Raw genomic sequence first — 22,362 nt, 5'->3', positions numbered from 1 at the left:
TAAGATAGCTTTTCTTCACACCTGCCATAAACGCCCCATTTACTGTCAGCCTTGATCTCTTTTCTCTGTAGGGACCTGTGAAATCTAGGTTCCCTCTTAATAATTTTTTAACTTTCTTAAGGATCAGTATATTTGAGCAGCCATTACAGAGAAGGGCCATTTTACTTACATTTTTCAGGAAATAGAAAATATCTGTGGAAGATTTTAATGGCATATATGTTAAATATAATGAGTAATGGAGATGCCCTCATATCTGTCACACAGCTTAAGAAATAAAACATTAAAAGTGATTTTGACCCACATCTGCTGTGCCTTCCCTTGGAGACAAGCCTGTCCACACCTTGGGTGTCATTCCTTTGCTTTTCTATGTGGTTTTCCCCACATCTACGAAAGTTCTAAGTAAGCCTGTGGTTTGCTTTTGCATTTCTGAACCTTAGATAAATGCTGTCGTGTGTGTGCATGTGCTGTGCTTTATTCTTTCACCACGATGTTACTCAGTTGTTGTTATTACCTGTGGCTTGTGGTGTAGGTTATTTACCACAAACAATACTTCTGTTTATCTGTGTCTTTCCTGGTGCACACGTACAAGAATCTCTTCTATTTGTGCCTAAGTGTGGCTGTGAGGAGCTGCAGGGGGTGGTTGGTCCTGCAAGCTAACAGCAAGTGCTCCCTGGGGTTGTGCAGTGTGCTTCCTGGCCAGCAGCACGCCGGGGCTGTGGTCCTCTTCGTGCATGTGGCCCTGAGAGCCGCACACGTAGAACGCAGATGGTCGTGTTCGGGAAACAGGTGGCTTTAAGAGTTATTCCCTTGAAGAGGGACTCCTTGATCATTTTTAAAATGTGTTTATTGAATTTCTACTGTGGATCTCAGGGTGCTGAAGGAAATAAAAATAAAAAAATAAAGATCCATCTACAACAGTGAAATGGTAAACCCTGTGGCTTGGATCTAGGCGTCCACGAATGGGGGTGGCAGTTTTGGACTGGTGGAGCGGCTGGGTCTGGCCCTGAAGGCAGGCAGGCCGCGAAAGCACATCTGGAGAAGCTTTGAGCCCAGGAACAGGAGTTTGCAGTAACCTTCAAAATTGGTAATTTTCAATATGAATTCACAAATCAACACACAGAACAGACTGGAGAGAAGACAGCGCCAATTCACCATTGGGTTGAGGGTGGAGGAGGATGGATGAGGGATTGTGTGGCGGCCCTGGGCCGCCTCCTCTACCACCTTCCCGCTGGTGCTGAGCGTGGAGACAGCTCAGCTCTGTCTCCTGATGACCGTACGTCACCGAACCTCTGTCAGTAGAGGTGCTTAGAGAAGAAGTGAGCAAGGGAGGGAAAGAGGGAGGGAAGGAGAAAGACAGAAGCCGGTGTAGGTGTCCTGCAGTGCCGCCAGGATCCCTTTTCTTCCTTCTGGTTGGAAGTGTGCGTGGACGGGAGTGCACGCCTGCTCTGAGTTGGCTGGCAGCGCTCCAGCTGTGGCCGTCCACCCTGTGAGCCTCGGACCGTCTCCTGCTGGGCACACCCAGTTTGTCCCGTAGGGCCGTGCGGTTCCTCTGCTTTTCCGTGTGTTGATAATGTGCAGTCTTCTAGTTTACACATAGTTACAGAAGAGAGAAATGATATTGCAAAGATATTCTTAGCTTATTTAATTAGGGAAGGAATCATAAACCTTTGTGAGGAGAAAGGTATTTGTATTTCAGACATCTCATTGATTTTTGTGATGTTGTTATGCTTGTGCTGAATGATAAAGCCCATGGTTCTCCCTTAAAAAAAAAATCTCTGCAGCTTAAAATGGAAATGTTTTAAAATATTATTGAGACCCTTTTCCCTTAGCCCCTATTCAGAAAGTTCATAATGAATCAAATACTGGATTTTCCCTTGCAACTTGTTATTTTAAGGCCATATTACTTTTTAAAAAATATTTTTTATTAAGCTCTTATTGATATACACTCTTATGAAGGTTTCACAAGAAAAAAACAATGTGGTTACTACATTTACCCATATTATCAAGTCCCCACCCATACCCCAATGCAGTCACTGTTCATCAGTGTAGTAAGATGCCACAGATTCACTGTTTGCCTTCTCTGTGCTATACTGTTTTCCCCGTGATCCCCCACACCGTGTGTACTAAACATAATACCCCTCAGTCCCCTTCTCTCTCCCTTTCCCACCCCTCCCCTTTGGTAAACACGAATCCCTTTTTGGAGTCTGTCAGTCTGCTGTTGTTTTGTTCCTTCAGTTTTGCTTTGTTATTATACTCCACAAATGAGGGAAATCGTTTGGCACTTGTCTTTCTCCACCTGGCTTACTTCACTGAGCATAAATAATATCCTCCAGCTCCATCCATGTTGCAAATAGTAGGATTTGTTTCTTTCTTATGGCTGAACAGTATTCCATTGTACCACATCTTTTTTATCCATTCATCTACTGATGAACACTTAGGTTGCTTCCCTATCTTGGCTATTGTAAATAGTGCTGCAATAAACATGCAGGTGCAAATGTCTTTTTGAGTCTGAGGAATTGTATTCTTTGGGTAAATTCCAAGGAGTGGAATTCCTGGGTCAAATGGTATTTCTATTTTTAGTTTTTTGAGGAACCTCCATATTGCTTTCCACAATGGTTGAACTAGCTTACATTCCCACCAGCAGTGTAGGAGGGGTCCCCCTTCTCCGCATTCTCACCGGCGTTTGTTCTTAGTCTTTTGGATGCTGGCCATCCTTACTGGTGTGAGGTGGTATCTCATTGTGGTTTTAATTTGCATTTCCCTGGTGATTAGTGATGTGGAGCATCTTTTCATGTGCCTGTTGCCCATCTGAATTTCTTCTTTGGAGAACTGTCTCTTCATATCCTCTGCCCATTTTTTTAATCGGGTTACTTGCTTTTTAGGTGTGGGGGCATGTGAGTTCTTTATATATTTTGGATGTTAACCCCTTGTCGGATATGTCATTTATGAATATATTCTCCTATACTATAGGATGCCTTTTTGTTCTGTTGATGGTGTCCTTTGCCGTACAGAAACTTTTTAGTTTGATTTAGTCCCATGTGTTCATTTTTGCTTTTGTTTCCCTTGCTCGAGGAGATGCGTTCAGGAAGAAGTTGCTCATGTTTATTATATTCAGGAGATTTTTGCCTATGTTGTCTTCTAAGAGTTTTATGGCTTCATGACTTATATTCAGGTCTTTGATCCATTTCGAGTTTACTTTTGTGTGTGGGGTTAGACAGTGGTCCAGTTTCATTCTCTTGCATGTAGCTGTGCAGTTTTGCTAAGACGAGCTGTTGAAGAGGCGGTCATTTCCCCATGTGTGGAGCGTGACGGGAATGCTCCTGTGGGGGCTTGAGGTCTGTTTGGCTTTCCCTTCGGTGAGTCGTGTCACCTGGTTTGTGCATTAGTACTGGTGATTCTTTTATTTAACCCCTGCTATTAATGTCCTTTTATATATAATCTCATTTTGCCAAGGTTTGATATATACAAGGGCTTGATGTTTACAAAAATATTTTTGCTAGATATTTTATGAAAACTTTGAGGTAGGGACTTGCCATTCATAGTCCTTTCCTTTTTCTTTTCTTTTCCTTTTCGTTTCATCCCATTCTGTTCCATTCTGAAGTCCTAGTAGTTAACACATGTTCACTGTGGCCAAGATGGTTAGAATTACTACTGATGGAGAAAAGAGAAGTCACTGCTTCTAACACTTGTAGCAGTACACGGTTAGTTCCCTATTATTTGAGTAAGTGGGGGAACTTTAATTCCTTCTAGTTTCTCTCTTTTTGTAAACCATTAACTAAGATAAGAAATTCTGTTTTTTCAAAACTTTAACAATGTGCAGTTCTTAGCTGTTTCACACTAAAACATGAAAAACATAAACTTGATGTTTGAAGTTTTCATTATTATTATTAGAACCAAAATAAAGTTAGACGGGGGAAGTATTTTGCTGTAATGTTGATGAGTGAGCCCTGCTTCTGTCACGTAGGAGTTTTACGAGAAGAAGCACGTATTGGAACTGTAAGAGCCTCACTCCTCATTTCTGAGTTGGGGCCAGTACTGTGCAGCTCAGTGAGGGTCGTAGCGGCCTGCGACACGTAAGGAGGCTGCGCCCTCTGCTAGGCAGGCAGCGGCCCTCCTGGAGTCAGAGGGTCTTGGGGCGAGCCACCCGTCAGGCCGCACGTCTGCTTGTCCTGGATGTGTTATCTGAGTCAGGAAGATTTGAACAAGTTGATGACTAGAAATATCATTACAGATGTTTTGTTATGTGACTAGGGTTTTTTAATCAGCCTGTAGTATTGACCCACTCAGGTATTTTCTACAAGATAAGCATATTGCTTTTTTATTTGTTATTTTCCACATACTTAGAACATTGAGTGATTTCTTTGTTTCTAGAGAGATACCGAATATCCCTTTGATTTTATCATTTATTTTTATGGCTTTTTGGCTTAGACTATTATTTCTCAACCTTTTCTTTATTACTATCTCTCAAGGAAGGAGCCTTTTTAGATAATTTTTCTTAATTACCCCTCCCCCGTGAAACTTAGTCCCACGGATACAGTGTATCTGTCCGTGTGTTGTGTGTACCTGTGCTTCATCCTTAAAAAGGGTGAGATTTTGTTACCCCTCTCTTCCAAAGAACCAATTTTCTCCTCTTGGAATGATACCACCCGTGCTCAGAATGCATGCATTGACCTTTAGACATGATGAGATTGTACAGGTCAATGGTTCAGAGCTTGGAGTGTGGTAGGTTGTCTCTGGAATGAATTCTGGCCTCTCCATTAATAAGCTGTGTGAACTTCGTCAGTTTCTCAAGCTTTCCTAACCTACTTTTTTATATCTGTAAAGTGGGAACGCTCATATTATTCTCATGAGGATTAAGTGAGAATTAAATGAGGTAGTTCATGCAATGTATTTAGCAATATTAATTGTTCAATATGTACCTATTATTATAATACTGATCACAGTTTCCATTCCATTTGAACTTAAGACTTAAAATATCTAGCTGTTCTCTTTTCTCATCATTAAAACTGACAGCTTTTGGAGAGAAAAATGTAAGCTCTAGTGGTAACATGAGACCAAATACCTACAGATCTTCTAGCTCCTAAAAAGCTAATCAGAAAGAACATTTCTTAGTGTGTGTGTGTAAGTATATGGAAAGTAGTAAAATCAATTTACAAGGCTGCTTGAACTATAGATTATCATTTCATTAAATAATTTTGGGTTTTATTTTTAGATATTTGATTTAATGGATGCCAAAGCACGTGCTGATTGTATCAAAGAGATAGATCTCCTTAAGGTAAGTGACGAACGACCTGGTGACCCCTTCGGACATAACCGAATGTCATGGAAGTGGTTCATTAAAATATCACACTTACAAACAAAAAAATTTTTAAGACTTATACCACATAATATAAATCTGATTTCAAGTAACATGTAAGTTTGAATCTCAGTGTATTGAAAAGTGTGCTTATCTTTTGGGTTCATTGTAAAATAATTGGAACATTTGGGCAGGACTAGCTTTTTTCCCATTTCAAACCAGGAAATAAAATGTGCTTAAAAGATGAAATTTTTTCTTGATCATCCCGATAACACGTACTCTAACAATCAAGTAATATGAATGCATATTGATATTATCTCAAGACGTGGTGCATCGGGGTGCAGACCGGTCCCAATACCCGCGTGCATGTACCGCGTCTCTGCCTTTCCCAGGCCTGGGAGGGCGGCCTGAAGAGTGCATCTTGGGCGGCTTCCCTGCTGCTCGGCTACCCAGAGAGAGTGGCAGAGATTTCAGCTCTCTCTGCATGCTTTTATTCTAGTAGCTTTCTTCTTATTCTGTGAGGAATATTGTGGCTTATGCTGCATTTTTAACTATTAGATAAGAGTTGGGTATTTTTGATACCATTTATTTTTGTTTGTGCCTAAAATGAAACAGATTTGTCCATTCATCAGAATGAACCATGCTTTCCAACTGCACTGTTAGTTGTAGATTTCCTGGGACATGAAGTGACCACTTTAAAAGTATACATAAACTTTGTAGAGAAATAATACATTGTCATAGAAGATGTGTATGTTTGGGTGCCTGTAGGCTGAAGGAAGAGAAGAAAATAGTGTATCTGTCCTCTGAGATGATCCTTGAGTAATTTTCTTTAAGATGCTATTTGTTTTATGTTAACTTGTTTAAAGGTTGAACAAAAAGACTGTAAATATGTATAGAATGATGCATATATACAAAAATGAAATATTCCTTGGGATGATTTTATAAATAAACCCCAAAGATAAGTTCAGTATATTTACATTATTTGATATAAAAACAATATCTAGGTAATGTAGGTTCAAAAAATTTTTTTCCTGTTGGCTGAATTATACTAGGATCAGGTCTAACTTCAAATTAGAAGTAAAAAGGAATTCTTTATTTACCACTGAATGCCCTTAAATGACAGTTCTCATTTTGAAGGGTAAAATTTTTAGCAGTTACTGACAATTCTGTCATTCATATATATGTACAGTATTTATTGACATAATACTTGAAAAATTTTAAGTGCATATACTCTATTATTTCTAATAAAGAATATAAAAATTGATTGCTATCTAGTTTCATTACCTTCAATATGTTTAAAAATTCACCTGGTAAAGAAAAATACATTGTCATATTAAGATTCCTGTAATTTAAAAATGAAATGCAGTCATTAAGTTTTTTTTGAGTAAAGAAACTGTAAGTGACTCTTGGGAAGGACAGTAAGGAAACTTGCTGACTCCTGCCTTTCTTCCTCAGCAACTCAACCACCCGAATGTAATTAAATATTATGCGTCATTCATTGAAGATAATGAGCTAAACATAGTTTTGGAATTAGCAGATGCTGGTGATCTATCCAGAATGATAAAGGTAAGTTAAAAAAAAACTTAAGATCAGTTTTTCTAGTAGAGTCGTCCATCAGGCATCCAGGCTTTACAGGCGTAAGGCTTCAGCACGAGGCTTCAGCATGCGGTGACACAGTGACGCGCGGCAGGCCGCTGGGGCCGTCGTGGTCGCGGGGCTGTTTCCCTGGGGTGGTGCCACCGCTCCCCTTGGATGTGTGAGCATCTGCAGGCGACCTGGGATCAGGCCCAGGAACCCGATGCTGTGAGCCGGACACGGGCAGCTCGATGACGAGCGGGCCGCCACTGATCCCGTGTGTTTGGAGTCCGGGGGGGCAGACTGAGGCAGCCCCACCTATTCCAGGGAGGGGCCGCTGAGGAAGAAAGGGGGCCTGCTATGCAGACCTTGCACGTCCAAGCCTTATTGACACTTAAAAGTCACTTCACTTTCTTTTCTAAGGGCTTATTAATTGGACTTAAGTTTGGCTGCAAGTTGTGGAAGCCCCCAAATAACAGTAGCCTAAAAACTGCTTGTCCTCAGGCAGGTTACTTAATTGCCACGTGCTCCATTTCCCCAAAACAAAACAATAATAGAACCTACTTCATAGAGTTGTTTTTAATAATTAATTGATACTTATTAAGAGCTTAGAACCGTGCTCACCTGTAGTAAGTCTATGTAAATGGAATCTTAGCTCTATTTTATTATTACCTGTATTTCTCTGTTACCTAAAATTCTGGGGCTAATGTGGCAGCTCTGATCTATCAAGTTCTCAGAGACCGAGCCTTCTTACAGCTGATGTGGTAGCATTCCTGGGGCACTTGATGGCTGCATCTTGAGGCACATCCCTGGATGCTGTCACAGTGTCTTGGCTTCTGCGCCTGCCGGAATTCAGCTGTATGAGCGCGTGTAGCCGCTCGGAGGCTGGAACATACAGTCTCGCGTTGCCAGCCATGTGCCGACCAAACCCCTCACTGGGGAAGACGGGCCGCACAGTGAGGAAAAGGTGAAGGCCCGTGAAGTGCGAACAGCCAAGGCCGTGTGCTCTGAGCTGGCTGAAGCACGGCGTCCAGCCACTGTCTCTGCTTGGCCGAGGCTCGCCAGCAGGCCCAGGAGTGGGGAGCAGGGGTGGCTGCAGGCGTCCTTGGTGGGAGGCTGTAGGTGAGCTGCTCATGTGACCAGCTGGGGATGCGTAGCCAGCATTCTGTGTCGGTCCTAGGTTGGCAGTGGGAACAAAAATCAGGGACGTGTCAGCTACTGATCGAGCCCTGGCCATTTGAGGCCGATGGTGCCAGAAGTCACTGTTCAGCTTCCTGGATGGTGGCCGGAGCCTGGCTCCTGTGGGTCTTACATGGTGGGCTAGCTTCCTGGGTTTTTGTTACATGGAAGAGGTTGGTTTCCTGGCCAGGTTGCTGAAGGTTGTGGCTCGAATTTCTATTTTTATGTGGTCTGGCCAGTGTCTGTTTGCCTGATCCTTCTTATAGCAGCTACTAGAGCACAGCTCGCCATCTCTGCTGCATCGGTCGGTGTAAGGGGTGTCTTAACACCATGCATGTAAAGCATTAGCAGGTTTACTCCTCACAAGAATTTGCAGAGGTAAATTAGACATTTGGAGAAGATAAACCTCGTCACTAGTAAACCGACCAGTGGTATTAGACCCTGAGCTCGCCTGTGTGTTTCCCATCAGTGGCCCTTCTTTGTATCACAGAACTCCTTTGAAAAACCAGATGAAAAGCCCTGGCCTTGTGCCCAGAAAATGTTGACGGGTGCCCCCGCGCCCCCTCACAAGCCTGCACAGTGTGCGTTCGTGTCAGCCACTCACACTCTGTCACGTGACTCCTCTTAGGCTTAGTTTCCTCATCTCTGGGGTGGAGACAGTTTTGAGATTACTTTCTAAATTACAAAAGCATGACATAAAGGGAAGGAGGCACCCTCGCTGCAGAGTGCTGCCTACAGGGCCGTTCCCGGTCCCCTGGTCGGACGACCCACGTTGGCTGCGTTGTCTCGTTTTCTGTCTCAGGGCTTCCTGCTGCTGGCACACTCGGCTAAACACCAGCAAAAGATGTCTTTGTAAATTAATGAGCAACAAAACACTGTAGTCTTAATTTCAAGAAGAATTGCAAATACACAAATGGAAAATTTTACAAAACAACTGTCTATTAAGATGAGACCTGTAAGACCAAATGTACAGAGTCCTTGCAGGAGAGACAGCTAGTAAAACTCTTGGCTTAGATGTCCAGGTGCAAGAGTCACTTGACTGCTTACAGTGGGAAGGAAACAAGCTGGGTCCTTTGCTTATGTTTTCTGCTGGGGTGTTTGCTCCTGCCCTGCTGTCTCCTTCTCCGCCACCGCAGCCCCACATGTACAGTTGCTGTGCCTGGCCAGCTGCCCAGGCTGAGGCCGGCCTGCACCTTTTTACCCTGGGGCCTCCCAGTCCTTTCAGAATGAGAACGCCGAGGCAGAGATGCAGGGCCTTGAAGAGCCCTGTTGCCATCAGCAGATCCTGATTCCTCGGGCCAGTGAGGACGGGAAGACTGGCCAGTGTGACCTGACACTTACTGTGGTGATGGACTCTCCTCCTTAGTTAAGTGGATCTTGCCCTCAGCTCTCATCAAGGACATTTTTTATCAGCTGACCCAGTGGATACAGTGAGGTAGATTTAGAACCACAGAATCCCATGTTCAGTAACGAGTAATACTCACTGTTAGAGAATTGATAACTCTCTTTTAAAGTACCCGTGGGGCTTCTGACTAAAATTTGAAGGTGTCTGTCACATGAAAGACTATTTAGGAAACTTTTTAAAAGATAAAAGGTATCAACTCATTCTTAGTCACTTAAGCTTATAGAGCAACTTGATGTTTTGGAAGAATACTGAAGTGATGTGTCTGTGTTGCCTGCCACCCCTCCTCCCTCTGGAGTGGGCATTAGTGATCCTTGTCCCTCCTTATAGGGACCGTCAGCCTGCTTTGTCAAGGTACAAGGCGTTCCAGGTCAGGTCTCCCGCGTGCCCGGGGAGCTGTGCTAAGGCTGAGTGAGAGTCGTATCGTCAGACCTGTAGCTCTTAATGACTGTCTTGACATACTGGCTGTAACAAAGTTTAAGCAGTTTCACATGAGTGGAGCATCTTATATCCTGGCTGTGCATATGAATGTCTTCTGCTTTGTATTTCAGACTTGACCCAGCACTCAATTGTATTGAAAGAATAATTCAATAAAAAAAATATATATATATACATACTTTACATTTAAATTATAAACTTAAACACATAATTTGTATTTAAATTATATACTTAATTATATAACTTGCATTTATATAAGTAATTCAATAAATAAATAAAGTTGATTCAGTAATTATATTGAAAGAGAATAATAACTGTGGAGGCTCTGACACGTGTGAGGTCCCTCCTCCTCCTGGCCCTCCTTGTTCTGGGTAAATGCACGTTAATAGGACACACAGTCATGGCTTTTCTCTCCATTTGATTTAGTAAGCTTAGAGTTTATTTTATTTTCTTAATATAAAATGAAAGACCTTCTCTTCTGTTAGTTTTGTCAAGTGGTGAAGATCCTTAACTTCCCTACTGCATTCCCCAGAGATAACGACTGACTTTTATGTGTCATACAACCTCTCCCACTTCATTTTGTGTCTTTACACCCCCCCCCATATTAAAGTACATACTGATACGTGTATTCTTTCTCAGACACATCACAAGGCATTTGATTATTGCTTTATTCCATAACCCTTGAGGAGCCCAGGCACCGCCCCTTGCACCTGTGTCTGTGTGCCGCGCGTGCTCTGTTTTGTGCATGGGTGTGAGCAGCAAACTGAGGAAGGGGCACGTGCACTGGTGCTGCCTGACTGCTCTCTAAATGGTTGTACCAATTTGTAGCTTCAGAAAAGCTCTTTAATTTATTCACTTATTGGAACACTTTCTCTGTGCCAGAAAAATGGTTTATGTCTTCTTACAACTCACGTCTAGTGGGAGAGAGAGGCATGTAACTAGTATTCATGTAACCAGTGTGACTTGAGGTGTAGGAAGCGTTAGGAAGGACTCGCCTAGGTTGTAACCGTGGTTCGCAGCAGCACAGCCGCGTCCCGACTGGCCTGCTGCTGGCAGCCAGAGTTGCAGTGGCAGTGCTGAGTGACCTTGATTCAATTATTCGACCTTGATTAAACTACAGTTTCTTTATCTATGAAATTGGATTAATAATACTTGTCTTATGAGGAGTAAAAAATACATGTTTGTGTATATGTTTATTTTTATAGACATGTATCAAATTTATGCACGTATGTGCATACATAGTTATATGTGCCTGTCTCCATGTAGGATACCTGTCTGATAGGTACTCAGATTTCTTTATTCCCCTTAAACATCTGATCACCGCTTTGCCCCACTTCTTGCATCACGCGTGTCTGCCACCCTTCCTCTTTACAGATGTCTCCATACCTCCTGTTTCACGGAGTAAGCAGAGGCCACCACAGGAACGCCTTACATTCCCCTGGCCAGACCTGCTAGGCCAGCTTGCACCTGTCGCCTCCTCCTGTTCCAGCCATGCTCCTTACTAGACGGGAGGGAGTTCTGTGTGTCCCTCCCCCCGGGTCCTCTCTCCTTCCTCTGCCTGGAGTTTCAGGGACTTGAAGGTCATCATTATCTCTTCTTAGTCCTGTATTCACGGCTGTAGTGCACCTTCTGAATACCTTCTATTAACATTTGGTATCGTCACTGTTACCTTAAATGTTACCGTACCCCAGGCACGCACGTGCCTCATTCACTGATGCACAGATTCATTCGAGAAGCTTGTCTCTAGTCAGGGAGAAGAAATAATAGGCACATGGAAAAAATAGCATGTCAGATGTTGAACTGCATCTTCCGATGTCATGTGTTGTAAGTTCAGAAGGAAAGTGAAGGATGGATGGTAGGGAGTTTGGAGGGGGGTTGCTGCCTAAAGAAGAGGATGACGGAGGACCCCCGCCGCCTCGTCCTTCACCGTCCTCATTCTGTCTTCTCCTCACAGACAGACTCTGTCCTGACGCAGCTCCAGCACCACGAGGCACGGCTCCCGAGTGGCCTCTGTCGTGGGGCGGCGTGGGCTGTCCAGCGCTCCCCGCCCTGCGCTCCGCCCGCCCTCAGAGCCCCTCCACCTGCTCCCCAGCGGCAGAGCCCCTGGGTTTCTTCCCGCCTCTGGAGATTCTGATTCTTCTTAACCGAGTCCCTCTCCCCTTCCTGGCCTTTGGTGCCTGAGTTTCAGGAGGCTCGGCCCAGGCTGCCGCTCTTTCTGCTTTGTTCTGTCTGTAGTCGGTCTCAGCCGTGCCCAGGGGCTCAGCACACCTGTTCGTCCCTGATCTGTTGCCTTCAGTGTGTGGCTCCCTTTTCATTCTGAACTCTTACAGCTCAGCGCGTTGAAAGAGATTTATGATCTTTCACACAGACCGCCCTCCTCCCACGTTTCTCAACTCAAGTTTATGCCTGTTTGGTTGTCTGCACTGGGGCCCAGGGTGCTTCTCTGGCACTTCTCTCTCCCTCCCTCACCTCCCATTTTCAATATGTCACCAAGTTCTGTTTATTTTTCTTCTAATTGTCTTTAAAATTTCTCCACCCATTTCTGTGCCTGCAGTGTGAGGTACTACCACCTCTCACCTGGGAAATGAGCAAGAGTTCTTTATAAAAAATGAATCCCCAGCATCCGGGCCGCATTCCTCACATCTCTTTCTCCATCAGCCTGAGGGGTGAGGAGGGAGAGAAAAGGAAAAGCCTGCCTCCACATCCTTCTAGAGTTTCCCATTGAGGGTAAAGATACAAACGTTTGACAAGATTGACTCACCCGTGTGTGGTGCAGGCATGGGCCCTGGCAGGAGGGATCGGTCCTCAGCAGAGCTGGCTGTGAGGGCGGCACGGCGCCTCTCAGCGCCTCTGCTGTGCCTGCTTGCCTCCTTCAGGGCATGCAGCCTGCCACTCATCTGCCTGGGATGTTCTTCTCCCTGTTTGTGGCTCTCTGTCCGTTCATCCTTAGGTTCTCTACGCAGACCTCACCGTTTCAAGGGTGTTTCCTTTGATCCGCAGACCGAATCATGCTATTACGGTTCTGGGAGCAGCCTTCCTTCCCCACCTAGGACAGGGCCAGCTATCCCTGCGGGCTGTCTTACCGCTGAGTGTGTGGCCCGTTTGACATGAATCTCTGCTGAGAGCGGGACCAGGTCTGCTTGCTCACCAGGCTGCCTTCACTTTGCAGAGGGGCACCTGGCCCGTGGTAGCAGCTCAGTGAAGGCCCGGTTCTTTGCCTCCTGTCACGCGGCTGTTCCAGGGGCCTTGGAGTGACAGTCGTGGTGGTTTCCTGCTGCCCCGCACGCCGGCCTCTGGGGCGCTGCCGAGAGACTGAGCCGCATGCGGTCCTGCCTGAGGGAAGACGGTGTTCTTGTACAGGAAGGGCTTTTGGTGTTTTTTTATTCCTAACCCTAAGAAATTCTAAAATTATTTTCTAAACACTCATATTTTTGCTACAAGCCATTCTTTATAGAAGAGGCTACATCAGGAAAAAATCATTGGAACTTCTTTTATGAAGGAACATGACAGTGACTTATGCTTTATAAAGGATAGCAGATCCTTGAATTGTAAGGAATGTGATTCATTTATTTCTTTATAGTGAGTAATACTGTAAATCATTGTGCATCTCAACAATATATTTCACTGTCTCAACTCTTCAGCTTAATTGGGGTAGAAGAGGAAATATCGCTCCTGGTCTGTATTCCAGAAATGAACCTCCGGATAGCATTGCATCAAAGAGTTTTACAAGTAAATAATTAATTGGTTTAGAGCAGACTGACAAACATAATTAAGCGATGTATAGTTGAAATATTCAGCATTTCTCTAATTAGTGACACAGGAATACCTGAGGCTTGATCAGATGAAATCCTTCCCAGATGAGCTTTAGGATAAAAGGAAATCCAGAATTTTTCATTGTGTATTTCTTTTTCATCGGTAATCAGAATTTTAAAGGAAAATAGACGCTTAAAAAACAGTTGAATTTCAGTCTGTCTGTCAAGTCCTGATACAGACGCTTACCATGTTCTGTGCTGCGCCCTCAGTTGGCTCAGTACGCGCTCCATTTCGCAGTGCGCTTCACTGGCTGCTCACTCCACTCCTCTGGGACCAGGACGCATGCTTGATGAGACTTAGGGTGGAGGTGACTCATCTCAGAAATATATAATCAAGAGCTTTGTTTATTGCAGATTGTCAGTAGAAATATTGCTAAAATACATTTAAAATTTTAAAATACATTTGCCAATTTATATTTATCAAACTATTTATGATTTTCTATATTTATAATTGCCTATTAGAAGGTCAGTTTGATCAAAGCAAATATAAGTGTATATCTTTAACATTATATATATATATATATATTTTTTTTGAGAGGGCATCTCTCATATTTATTGATCAAATGGTTGTTAACAACAATAAAATTCTGTATAGGGGACTCAGTGCTCAATGTACAATCATTAATCCACCCCAAGCCTAATTCTCATCAGTCTCCAATCTTCTGAATCATCACGAACAAGTTCTTACATGGTGAACAAATTCTTACATAGTGAATAAGTTCTTACATGGTGAACAGTACAAGGGCAGTCATATCACAGAAACTTTTGGTTTTGATCACACATTATAAACTATAAACAATCAGGTCAAATATGAATATTCGTTTGATTTTTATACTTGATTTATATTGAATCCCACATTTCTCCCTTATTATTATTATTTTTAATAAAATGCTGAAGTGGTAGGTAGATGCAAGATAAAGGTAGAAAACATAGTTTAGTGCTGTAAGAGAGCAAATTTAGATGATCAGGTGTGTGCCTGTAGACTATAACATGATATTTTTAAGAAGCTGTATTTTGCTAAAATATAGCACAATGTGATACATTGCTTGAGGGGAAATGCAGAAGGTCATCTTCTTCCAAAAGATCTGCACACCATGCCACAGCAGCTAAGAAGGAAGTAATACTATTCTTAGAGATGTTTTTAGTGAAATGTGCAATATAAATAATCTGAATGGATACCTATTTTGTGCCAAGAGTTTGGCACAATTCTAAAGAGTTAAGTCTATTTCTTTCTATTTTATTTCAGCTTTATTGAGATATAATTGACATATATCACTAAATAAGTTTAAGTCATATGGCATAATGGTTTGACTCACATATATTGTGAAATGATTGCCACAGTAAATTTAGTTAGCATCATCTCATTCAGATACTAAAAAAAAAAGGGAAAAATTTTTTCTTTGTGATGAGAACTCTTAGGATTCACCCCCAACCGCTGTGCACATCACACGGTGGTGTCAGCTGCCGCCATCATGCCGAGCACACAGTCTAGGACGCCCGCAGCACTCGTGTGTCCCTTGGCCTTCTGACCACCTTCCTCTAGCCCCCTCCTGCCACCCCCGCCTCTGGTGACCACAGGTCTTTTTTTTATGAATGTGTGTGTGTATACATACAAGTGAGATCATACAGTATTTGTCTTTCTCTGACTTATTTCACTTAGTGTTAATGCCCCTAAGGTCCATCCATGTTTGAAGTGGCAAGATTTCCTTGTTTTCTTATAGCTGGATAGTATTCCATGGTATATATACCACAACTCGTTTCGTCTATTTACCCATCTGTGGACACTCTGTTTCCTATCTTGGCTCTTGTAAGTAATGTTGCAGTGAACATGGGGATGCAGGTACCTTTTCAAGTAAGTGCTTTTGTTACCTTTGGATATATCCCCAGAAATGGGATTGCTAGATCATACAGTATTTCTGTTTTTTTTTTTTTTTTTTTAGTAACTCCACACTGTTTTCCATAGTGTCTGCACCAGTTTCCATTCCCATGAAGAGCACACAGGGTTCTCTTTTCTCCACATCCTTGCTAGCATTTGTTATTTCTTGTGTTTGATAATAGCCATTGTAACAGGCGGGAGGTGATACCTAATTGTGGTTTTGATTTGCATTCCCCTAATGACTAGTAAATTCATGCGTCTTTCCTGTACCTGTTGGCTATTCATTTATCTTTGGAAAAATGTCTCTTCTGGCTGTTTGCCATTTTTTAATTTGATTGTTTGGTTTTTTGCTGTTGAGTTGTATGAGTCCTTTACATATTTGGGATATTAACCCCTTATCAGGTACATGGTTTGCAAATATTTTTTCCCATTCCCTAGGTTGTCCTTTTACTTTGTCAATTGTTTTCTTTGCTGTGTAGAAGCTTTTTAGTTTGATGTAGTCACACTTGTTTATATCTTATTTTGTTGCTTCTGCTTTAAGTGTCATATCTAAAATATTACTGCCAAGATTCATGTCAAATGTCAAGGAGCTTTTTTCCTGTTTTCTTCTAGGAGTTTCATGGTTTCAGGTCTTATATTTAAGTTCTTTCAAGATAATTTTTGTGAGAGGGATAAGGTAGGTGTCTAGTTTCAGTCTTTTACATGTGAATGTCCAGGCTGCCCAGCACCATTTACTGAAGAGACTGTCTTTTCTCTATTTGGTGTTCTTGGTTCCCTCCTCAAATATTAGGTGACTGTATATGCTTGGGTTTACTTTTGGGCTCTGAATTCTGTTCCATTGATCTGTGGGTCCGTTTTAGTGCCGGCACCTCACTGTTTCGGTCACTTTGGCTTCATAGTGAGGCTCGGAGTCAGGGAGTGTGGTTCCCTCCTCTCTGTGTTTCTCAGGAGTTCTTTGGCTTTTGAGTCTTGTGGACCCATATGCATTTTAGGGTTTTTTTTTTCTACTTCTGTACAAAGTGTCATTGGAATCTTGATAGGGATTGCATTGAATCTGTATGTGGCTTTTGGCAGTATTGACATTTAATAACATTAATTCTTCCAACCATGAACACAGGATACCTTTCCATTCATTTGTGTTTTCTTCAGTTTCGTTCATTGGTGTCTTGTAAGTTTTCAGAGTAGAGATCTTTCACCTCCTTGGTTAAGTGTATTCCTAAATATTTTACTGTTTTTGGTGCTTTTGTAAATTGGATTGTCTTATTTCTTTTTCAGATAATTAGTTGTTAGTGCATAAAAATGCTACTGATTTTTGTATGTTAATTTTGTAGCCTGTAACTTTACTGAGTGAGTTGATTCAAACTAAGTTGTTTGCTGAGGTCTTTAGAATCTTCTATATATAAACTCATGTCATCTGCTAATAGAGAAGATTTCACTTCTTCCTTTCCAGGTCTGATATCTTCCGTTTCTTTTTCTTGCCTCATCGCTCTGGCGAGGACCGCAGCGCTGTGCGCGTAGGGGCGGCAGAGGTGACCACCCTTGGCCTGTCCCTCCATGCCTCTCTTCTTGCTCCTAAGGAATCCTCTTAGGTTGTCAACCTGTGTTCCCTACACTGTTGCCACTTGTGTGGCATTCCCTTTAAATTTGATAGGGACCTCAAGACTCTTTTCTTTATATAGATGTAAAGTTCATGTATTGAATTTTACTGTGCTTAGAGAAATGCACTTTGTATTAGTTTTTTATTGTTAATTTCACAAACATTTCAGCCTAAGACAACACAAATTTATTATCTTACTATTTCTGTGGGTCAGCAAGTTCCTGTACTCAGTGGGTTCTGTGCTCATGGTCTTAGACGACTGAAATCAAGATGCCAGCTGGGGCTGGTTCTCATCTGCGGCTCAGGGCCGCAGCCTTGCTCACTGGCTGTGGGAGTGTCCGGCTCCTTGCAGCTGTGTGACTGACGTCCCTCCCGTTTCTGTGTAGTCAGCTGGTGGTCAGGTCCTAGAGGCCGCCGGCTCTTCTCGGCCCCCTGGCCCTCGCACGGCCTGGCAGGTGGCTCCCTCAAGGCCAGCAGGGGAGTCTCTCTGACTTCTCTGATGGACTCACCTATTATCTAAGACCTGCCCAGGGTAAGCTCCCTTTTGGTCCAGTCAAAAGCAGCTGATTTAGAATCTTAATTACACATGCCAAACCCTTTCTGCCATGTAAGATGACATGATATGGGAGCGATAGTCTGTCACGTTCAGCCCAGTTCACGGGGAGGGGAGGGATCATGCATCAGGACTTGGAATGGGGCTGGGTAAGGTTTGTCTTACTGTCCCAGAATTCTGCTTGCCACAGACTTTGATAAATGGTTAAAACATCAACAGTGTTTTACAGATAATAATTACCTTCAAATATTATAACTTATAAATCTTATTTCCCTTCATGGTGTGATTGTTTCTTACATTTGCAGACGTGTGTTTGTACTATCCAAATTTAGAGGCTGTATTGGAAATAAAATAGCTTTGAAATGTCTTCAACACTCTTGATCTTTGGATCCTTACAGCAGTAAAATCCTCCCAGCAGTACCATCTGTCTTTGCTGACTCTCACTTGCAGTTCACCAAGATGCTTACACTTTCCATTTCCGCATCAGGCGCACAGTGTATGGCTTGGCCAGTCAACTTGAGAATCGCCAGTGATTCTAAATGCAGCCTGTTTCCTGCTGAGTCTTTTATGTAAATAGTTGTCTACATTGTATTATATATCACTTTGGAATTATTTGGAAGTCTTAAGGTTACAAATTAGTGACACTATTTGAAAAAAACTATAGAATTGAGTATTTTATACATGGCTACCTACACGTAATGCATGTATACGTGTAATGTATGGATCATAGATTTGTCTGTATGTAATATGTATGTGTGGGTATGTGATACAGAATCATTTTTATAGAACCAATATTACTGATAAAACATCACTTCAGTTTTCTTTGATACTTAAGTAGTTTGACAGTATAGAACTCAGGGATTTTAGTAAATTGAAAATTATATACCATAATGACCATTATATAATTCCGTGAGTGTGACTACAAGGTGATGTATACATTTTGAACTGTGTTTACTTGGGAAAAATTAGAAGATAATTTGCAAGGAAATTTTTGTTTGAAAGTAATAGCGACCTAAAGCTTCCTTTTAAGAGTCCTGTTACACCATGAGCAGTAGCTATAGGCAATTAAAAGGAGAGATGCACACTCCTGTCCCATTTTTTCTTTTGTATTTTTACTGAGAGACTTACTGTTTAATCGTTCTGCTGTGTTTTCCTTGCCCATTAAGAATATTGAAATATCTTTCCAACTGTCTTATTATCTGGTATAACAAAACCAGAAAGAGTTCATTAAAGAGGCAAATGTTTATCTTCATGACCTCTGTGTCTTCCTGAAGACTGACTTTCTGCTTGCGTGTCTGTTCTCATTTCTAGTGCTCTGATGCAGTAGAGAAAACATCTTAGGTACTTCCAAGTATTTTCTCTATCAATTTTAGGAACATGGAAGCTTCTCTTATGAAATATCCATGTGACAGCAATTTAGGCAGGGGTCATTCTTTATAGTAATAATAATGATGCATTTGTATATTTTTCGTTAATTTTTTTAAGTGTCCTGGCTAAGTTTCCGTGATAGTAATGTGCTAATGTTCAGAAGGCAACATTTCCTGCCTTTTGGGGGAAGAACATTGTGACTTCATAGGGGCTTATTTTTCTTGTTGCTAAATAATTTAAGTCCCCCTCCCCAAGGCTCATTTGCTCAGAAAAATTCTTTACCCATTTCACATTTTCTACTTAAGATGAAATATATTTTCAGCTTCTGTTATTAACCTCTACAATTTTGACTTTGGGGAATGAATAGATTGCACTGATACTGTGTTGTAATCTAGAAGCAGCTGAGGACTCTTAGTGGTTTTTCCCAACATTACAGGGAAGGAAAAGGACTAGTAGAGTGTGGATGGGAAATCCTTCATCATAGCAGATAAAATGCAATGCCGGGGATAGTATTTTCGGTGATCTCATGGCTGCCAGGCGCCTCCTACTCGGCCTGAATTTCAGTGAGCGGCTCACAGGCTCCGGGTCAGTGTTGTGTCGGTATCACATACCAGAATCGGAACCGAGACTCACTTATCCCAAAATTGTGTATATGGCAAATGTTTGTGCACTTAGTCTGTTGTGACCTCCTTACGCCTTCAGAAGAAAGGTGTTTCCACGGAAGATCAAACTACACTGAGAACTGCCAGCCATGCCTTCAGAGGCCCTCCTTCCCCCATTGTTTTTGCATTCAGTTCTTTGAAATAACCACTGCAAAATGTGTTCTTACAAAAATGCACCATAATTGCAGAGTTGTTTGCGTGGGAACGTAACACCCCTTCTGATGGCAGATGTTTGACCTAATTACAAGTTCGTAGCAAAGGACTCTTAACGACCTGTCATCTCATGTGAAGGCCATGGATAGTGTTAACTGGACCTATGGGGGCTCCGAGGTATTATTATTATTGTTGCTCTGTTTTTATTTTTGCAAGATAGGGCATACCAGTAAAAGGTTACTGTTTTTAAGTGTGAAAATGTACCAAGCAGTATTTGCTATTTATGTTTTATTTGTAACTGAGGTTGTAGAACCATACAGTTCAGAGGTGGCAGACCACTTGATTCATCGTGTAATGCAGGGAGGGAACTGAGGCCCGGCCAGGTTACGGGGCTTGTTCAAGGTCACACAGCTAGTTACTGTCAAGCCTCGTGATTGGATCTGTTATTAAAAGATGAATATGGAGTATGTTAGTGGCACATTTACACCAGCTACATAATTGTGAGTCCTCTTGTCACATCATCGTGATATTCGAATGGCAGCGGCAGAGCATTAACCGAGTGCAGGGCCCCGACGGCCCCCCGGGTGGGCTGGATACTCCAGAGGTGCTGTGTGAGACCCCTCCCAAAGATGAGCACACCACACTGGACTCAGATATTTTGGTAGACCATGGAGATTATGTTTTTACTGAGACAAGAATATCATTTTCTGAGCTTATTCCGGATAATATCACTGAAGCTTTTCCTAAGATTTCTTGAGGAGGAATGCTGGAATGGCAGAACTTAGAAATAAATGATGTGTTCTGCTTGGAGCTGTGGTGTGTGTGCAGGAACCCAGGGGTCCAGCTGAGTCCAAAGGATTTAGTCAGTTCCATTCCATAACTGGGTTTGGTCTCTTGGGCATTTAATTTGTAGGAAGATGTTTGAAGATTAAAAAAAAGGTGTGAGTGTTTTGCCAAAACCTTTAACCTTTGAATAGAACCGGCTTGTATCAGCTAGTCTTTTTTATGCTGTATACGTTACTTAAGTGGCAGTGCAAATGTGTTTTACCAGATATGCTGAATCTCACCCAAGAGAAACACTGGGAATCTTTTGATGAATAACTGAGAATATAGTCTGATCAGTCTGTATATACATTTTCTATGTAAATTGACTGACATTTACATCTGTTTTTTGGATTTGAGCTCAATGTTTACTTGAATAATGTTAGTAGAGGTAGAAAATATGCTTTTAAAATGAACAATATTTGAAGCTTTGCATAGAGAAAAGTAGCCTACTTTAAAAGAAAAACTAAGTAAAATCACATCCAAGTAATCAGGTAAACCTGAATGGTAATTGGTGCCTCTTTATAAATTTTTATGTATTTTATTTTCAGGTTTGAAAAATTTACAGTTTTAGTTCATTACATAAATAAAGTAAAAGTGCCATATCACATAATCTTTTTCACATAAATCTTTATTGTTAGTAACCTTTAAAAAGTTTGCATTATTTATTGCCTTGTTAAAAACTTAGCATATGACAAATATATGTACTTCAAAAAAATTTCTGTATGTTGGCTTTAGATATTTTTTCATCTACAGCTAAATATATTTCTGTCCTTTTTTAAGAGAAAAATATCTTTGAACAGTGATGCTAATGACTAAAGAATTAACTTTTTAAAAAGGTGTGTACGTTAGAGTAAGGGTCAAGGAAAGGTTGTTCTTTTCCCTTAATTGTTTGCAGTTCTGGAAGTTCCTGCTTTGTGGTGCTAAGATACATTTTACCGGTAGTAAAAAGATTTCATATTTCCACGGTGTTTTTTTCTGTTCATCCTCTTTTTAAGAGACAGGCAACAGTGCCACCTTCAGAACAGATGGGCTTTTCTCATCATAAGTATTGGTTTTCTCAAAAAAAAGAAAAAAAAATCTTGCATTTAAGGAATGGTTGAAAAACCCCATATGTTTAAAGAGACACATAAAAAACATTGGGAGATACCACTGGCATAATAAACTGCCTTTGATTTATTTTATGACCAAGTCAAACTAATACAATCACTCCTCAGAAGCCTGCTCCTAATGTGGAGATCCAGGTCCCAGGTCTGGGTGTTGTCCCCACCCCCCTGGGGTCGGCCGGTGTGCAGGGTGGCGTCCCCACGCCCCTGGGGTCGGTCGGTGTGCAGGGTGTCGTCCCCACCCCCCTGGGGTCGGCCGGTGTGCAGGGTGGTGTCCCCACGCCCCTGGGGTCGGCCGGTGTGCAGGGTGGTGTCCCCACGCCCCTGGGGTCGGTCGGTGTGCAGGGTGTCGTCCCCACCTCCCTGGGGTCGGTCGGTGTGCAGGGTGTCGTCCCCACCCCCCTGGGGTCGGTCGGTGTGCAGGGTGTTGTCCCCACCCCCCTGGGGTCGGCCGGTGTGCAGTCTTTACCCCGAGGAGAGGCGTGGGGCCCCCGGGTCGGACCATCCGGCATGGCCGCGCCTT

General features: G+C 42.4%; 1 protein-coding gene across 12 annotated transcripts in view; it reads left to right on the top strand.

Annotated features, from left to right (window-relative positions):
• NEK7 (NIMA related kinase 7) overlaps positions 1-22,362 on the top strand; it is a 120,467-nt gene that overhangs the window by 64,054 nt on the left and 34,051 nt on the right. For all 12 annotated transcript variants that reach the window (XR_012123010.1, XR_012123009.1, XM_037004678.2 and 9 more), the window contains 2 exons: positions 5,213-5,275; positions 6,752-6,862. Coding sequence is in view for 10 of the 12 variants with exons in the window: in XM_037004678.2 (XP_036860573.1) it covers positions 5,213-5,275; positions 6,752-6,862 (174 nt within the window). In the remaining 2 variants the exon portion in view is untranslated. The remainder of the gene's footprint in view (positions 1-5,212; positions 5,276-6,751; positions 6,863-22,362) is intronic.

The sequence above is a fragment of the Manis javanica genome, chromosome 11 (assembly GCF_040802235.1).
Source record: "Manis javanica isolate MJ-LG chromosome 11, MJ_LKY, whole genome shotgun sequence".
Lineage (NCBI taxonomy): Eukaryota > Metazoa > Chordata > Mammalia > Pholidota > Manidae > Manis > Manis javanica.
This window is presented reverse-complemented; position numbering and strand designations above follow the sequence as displayed.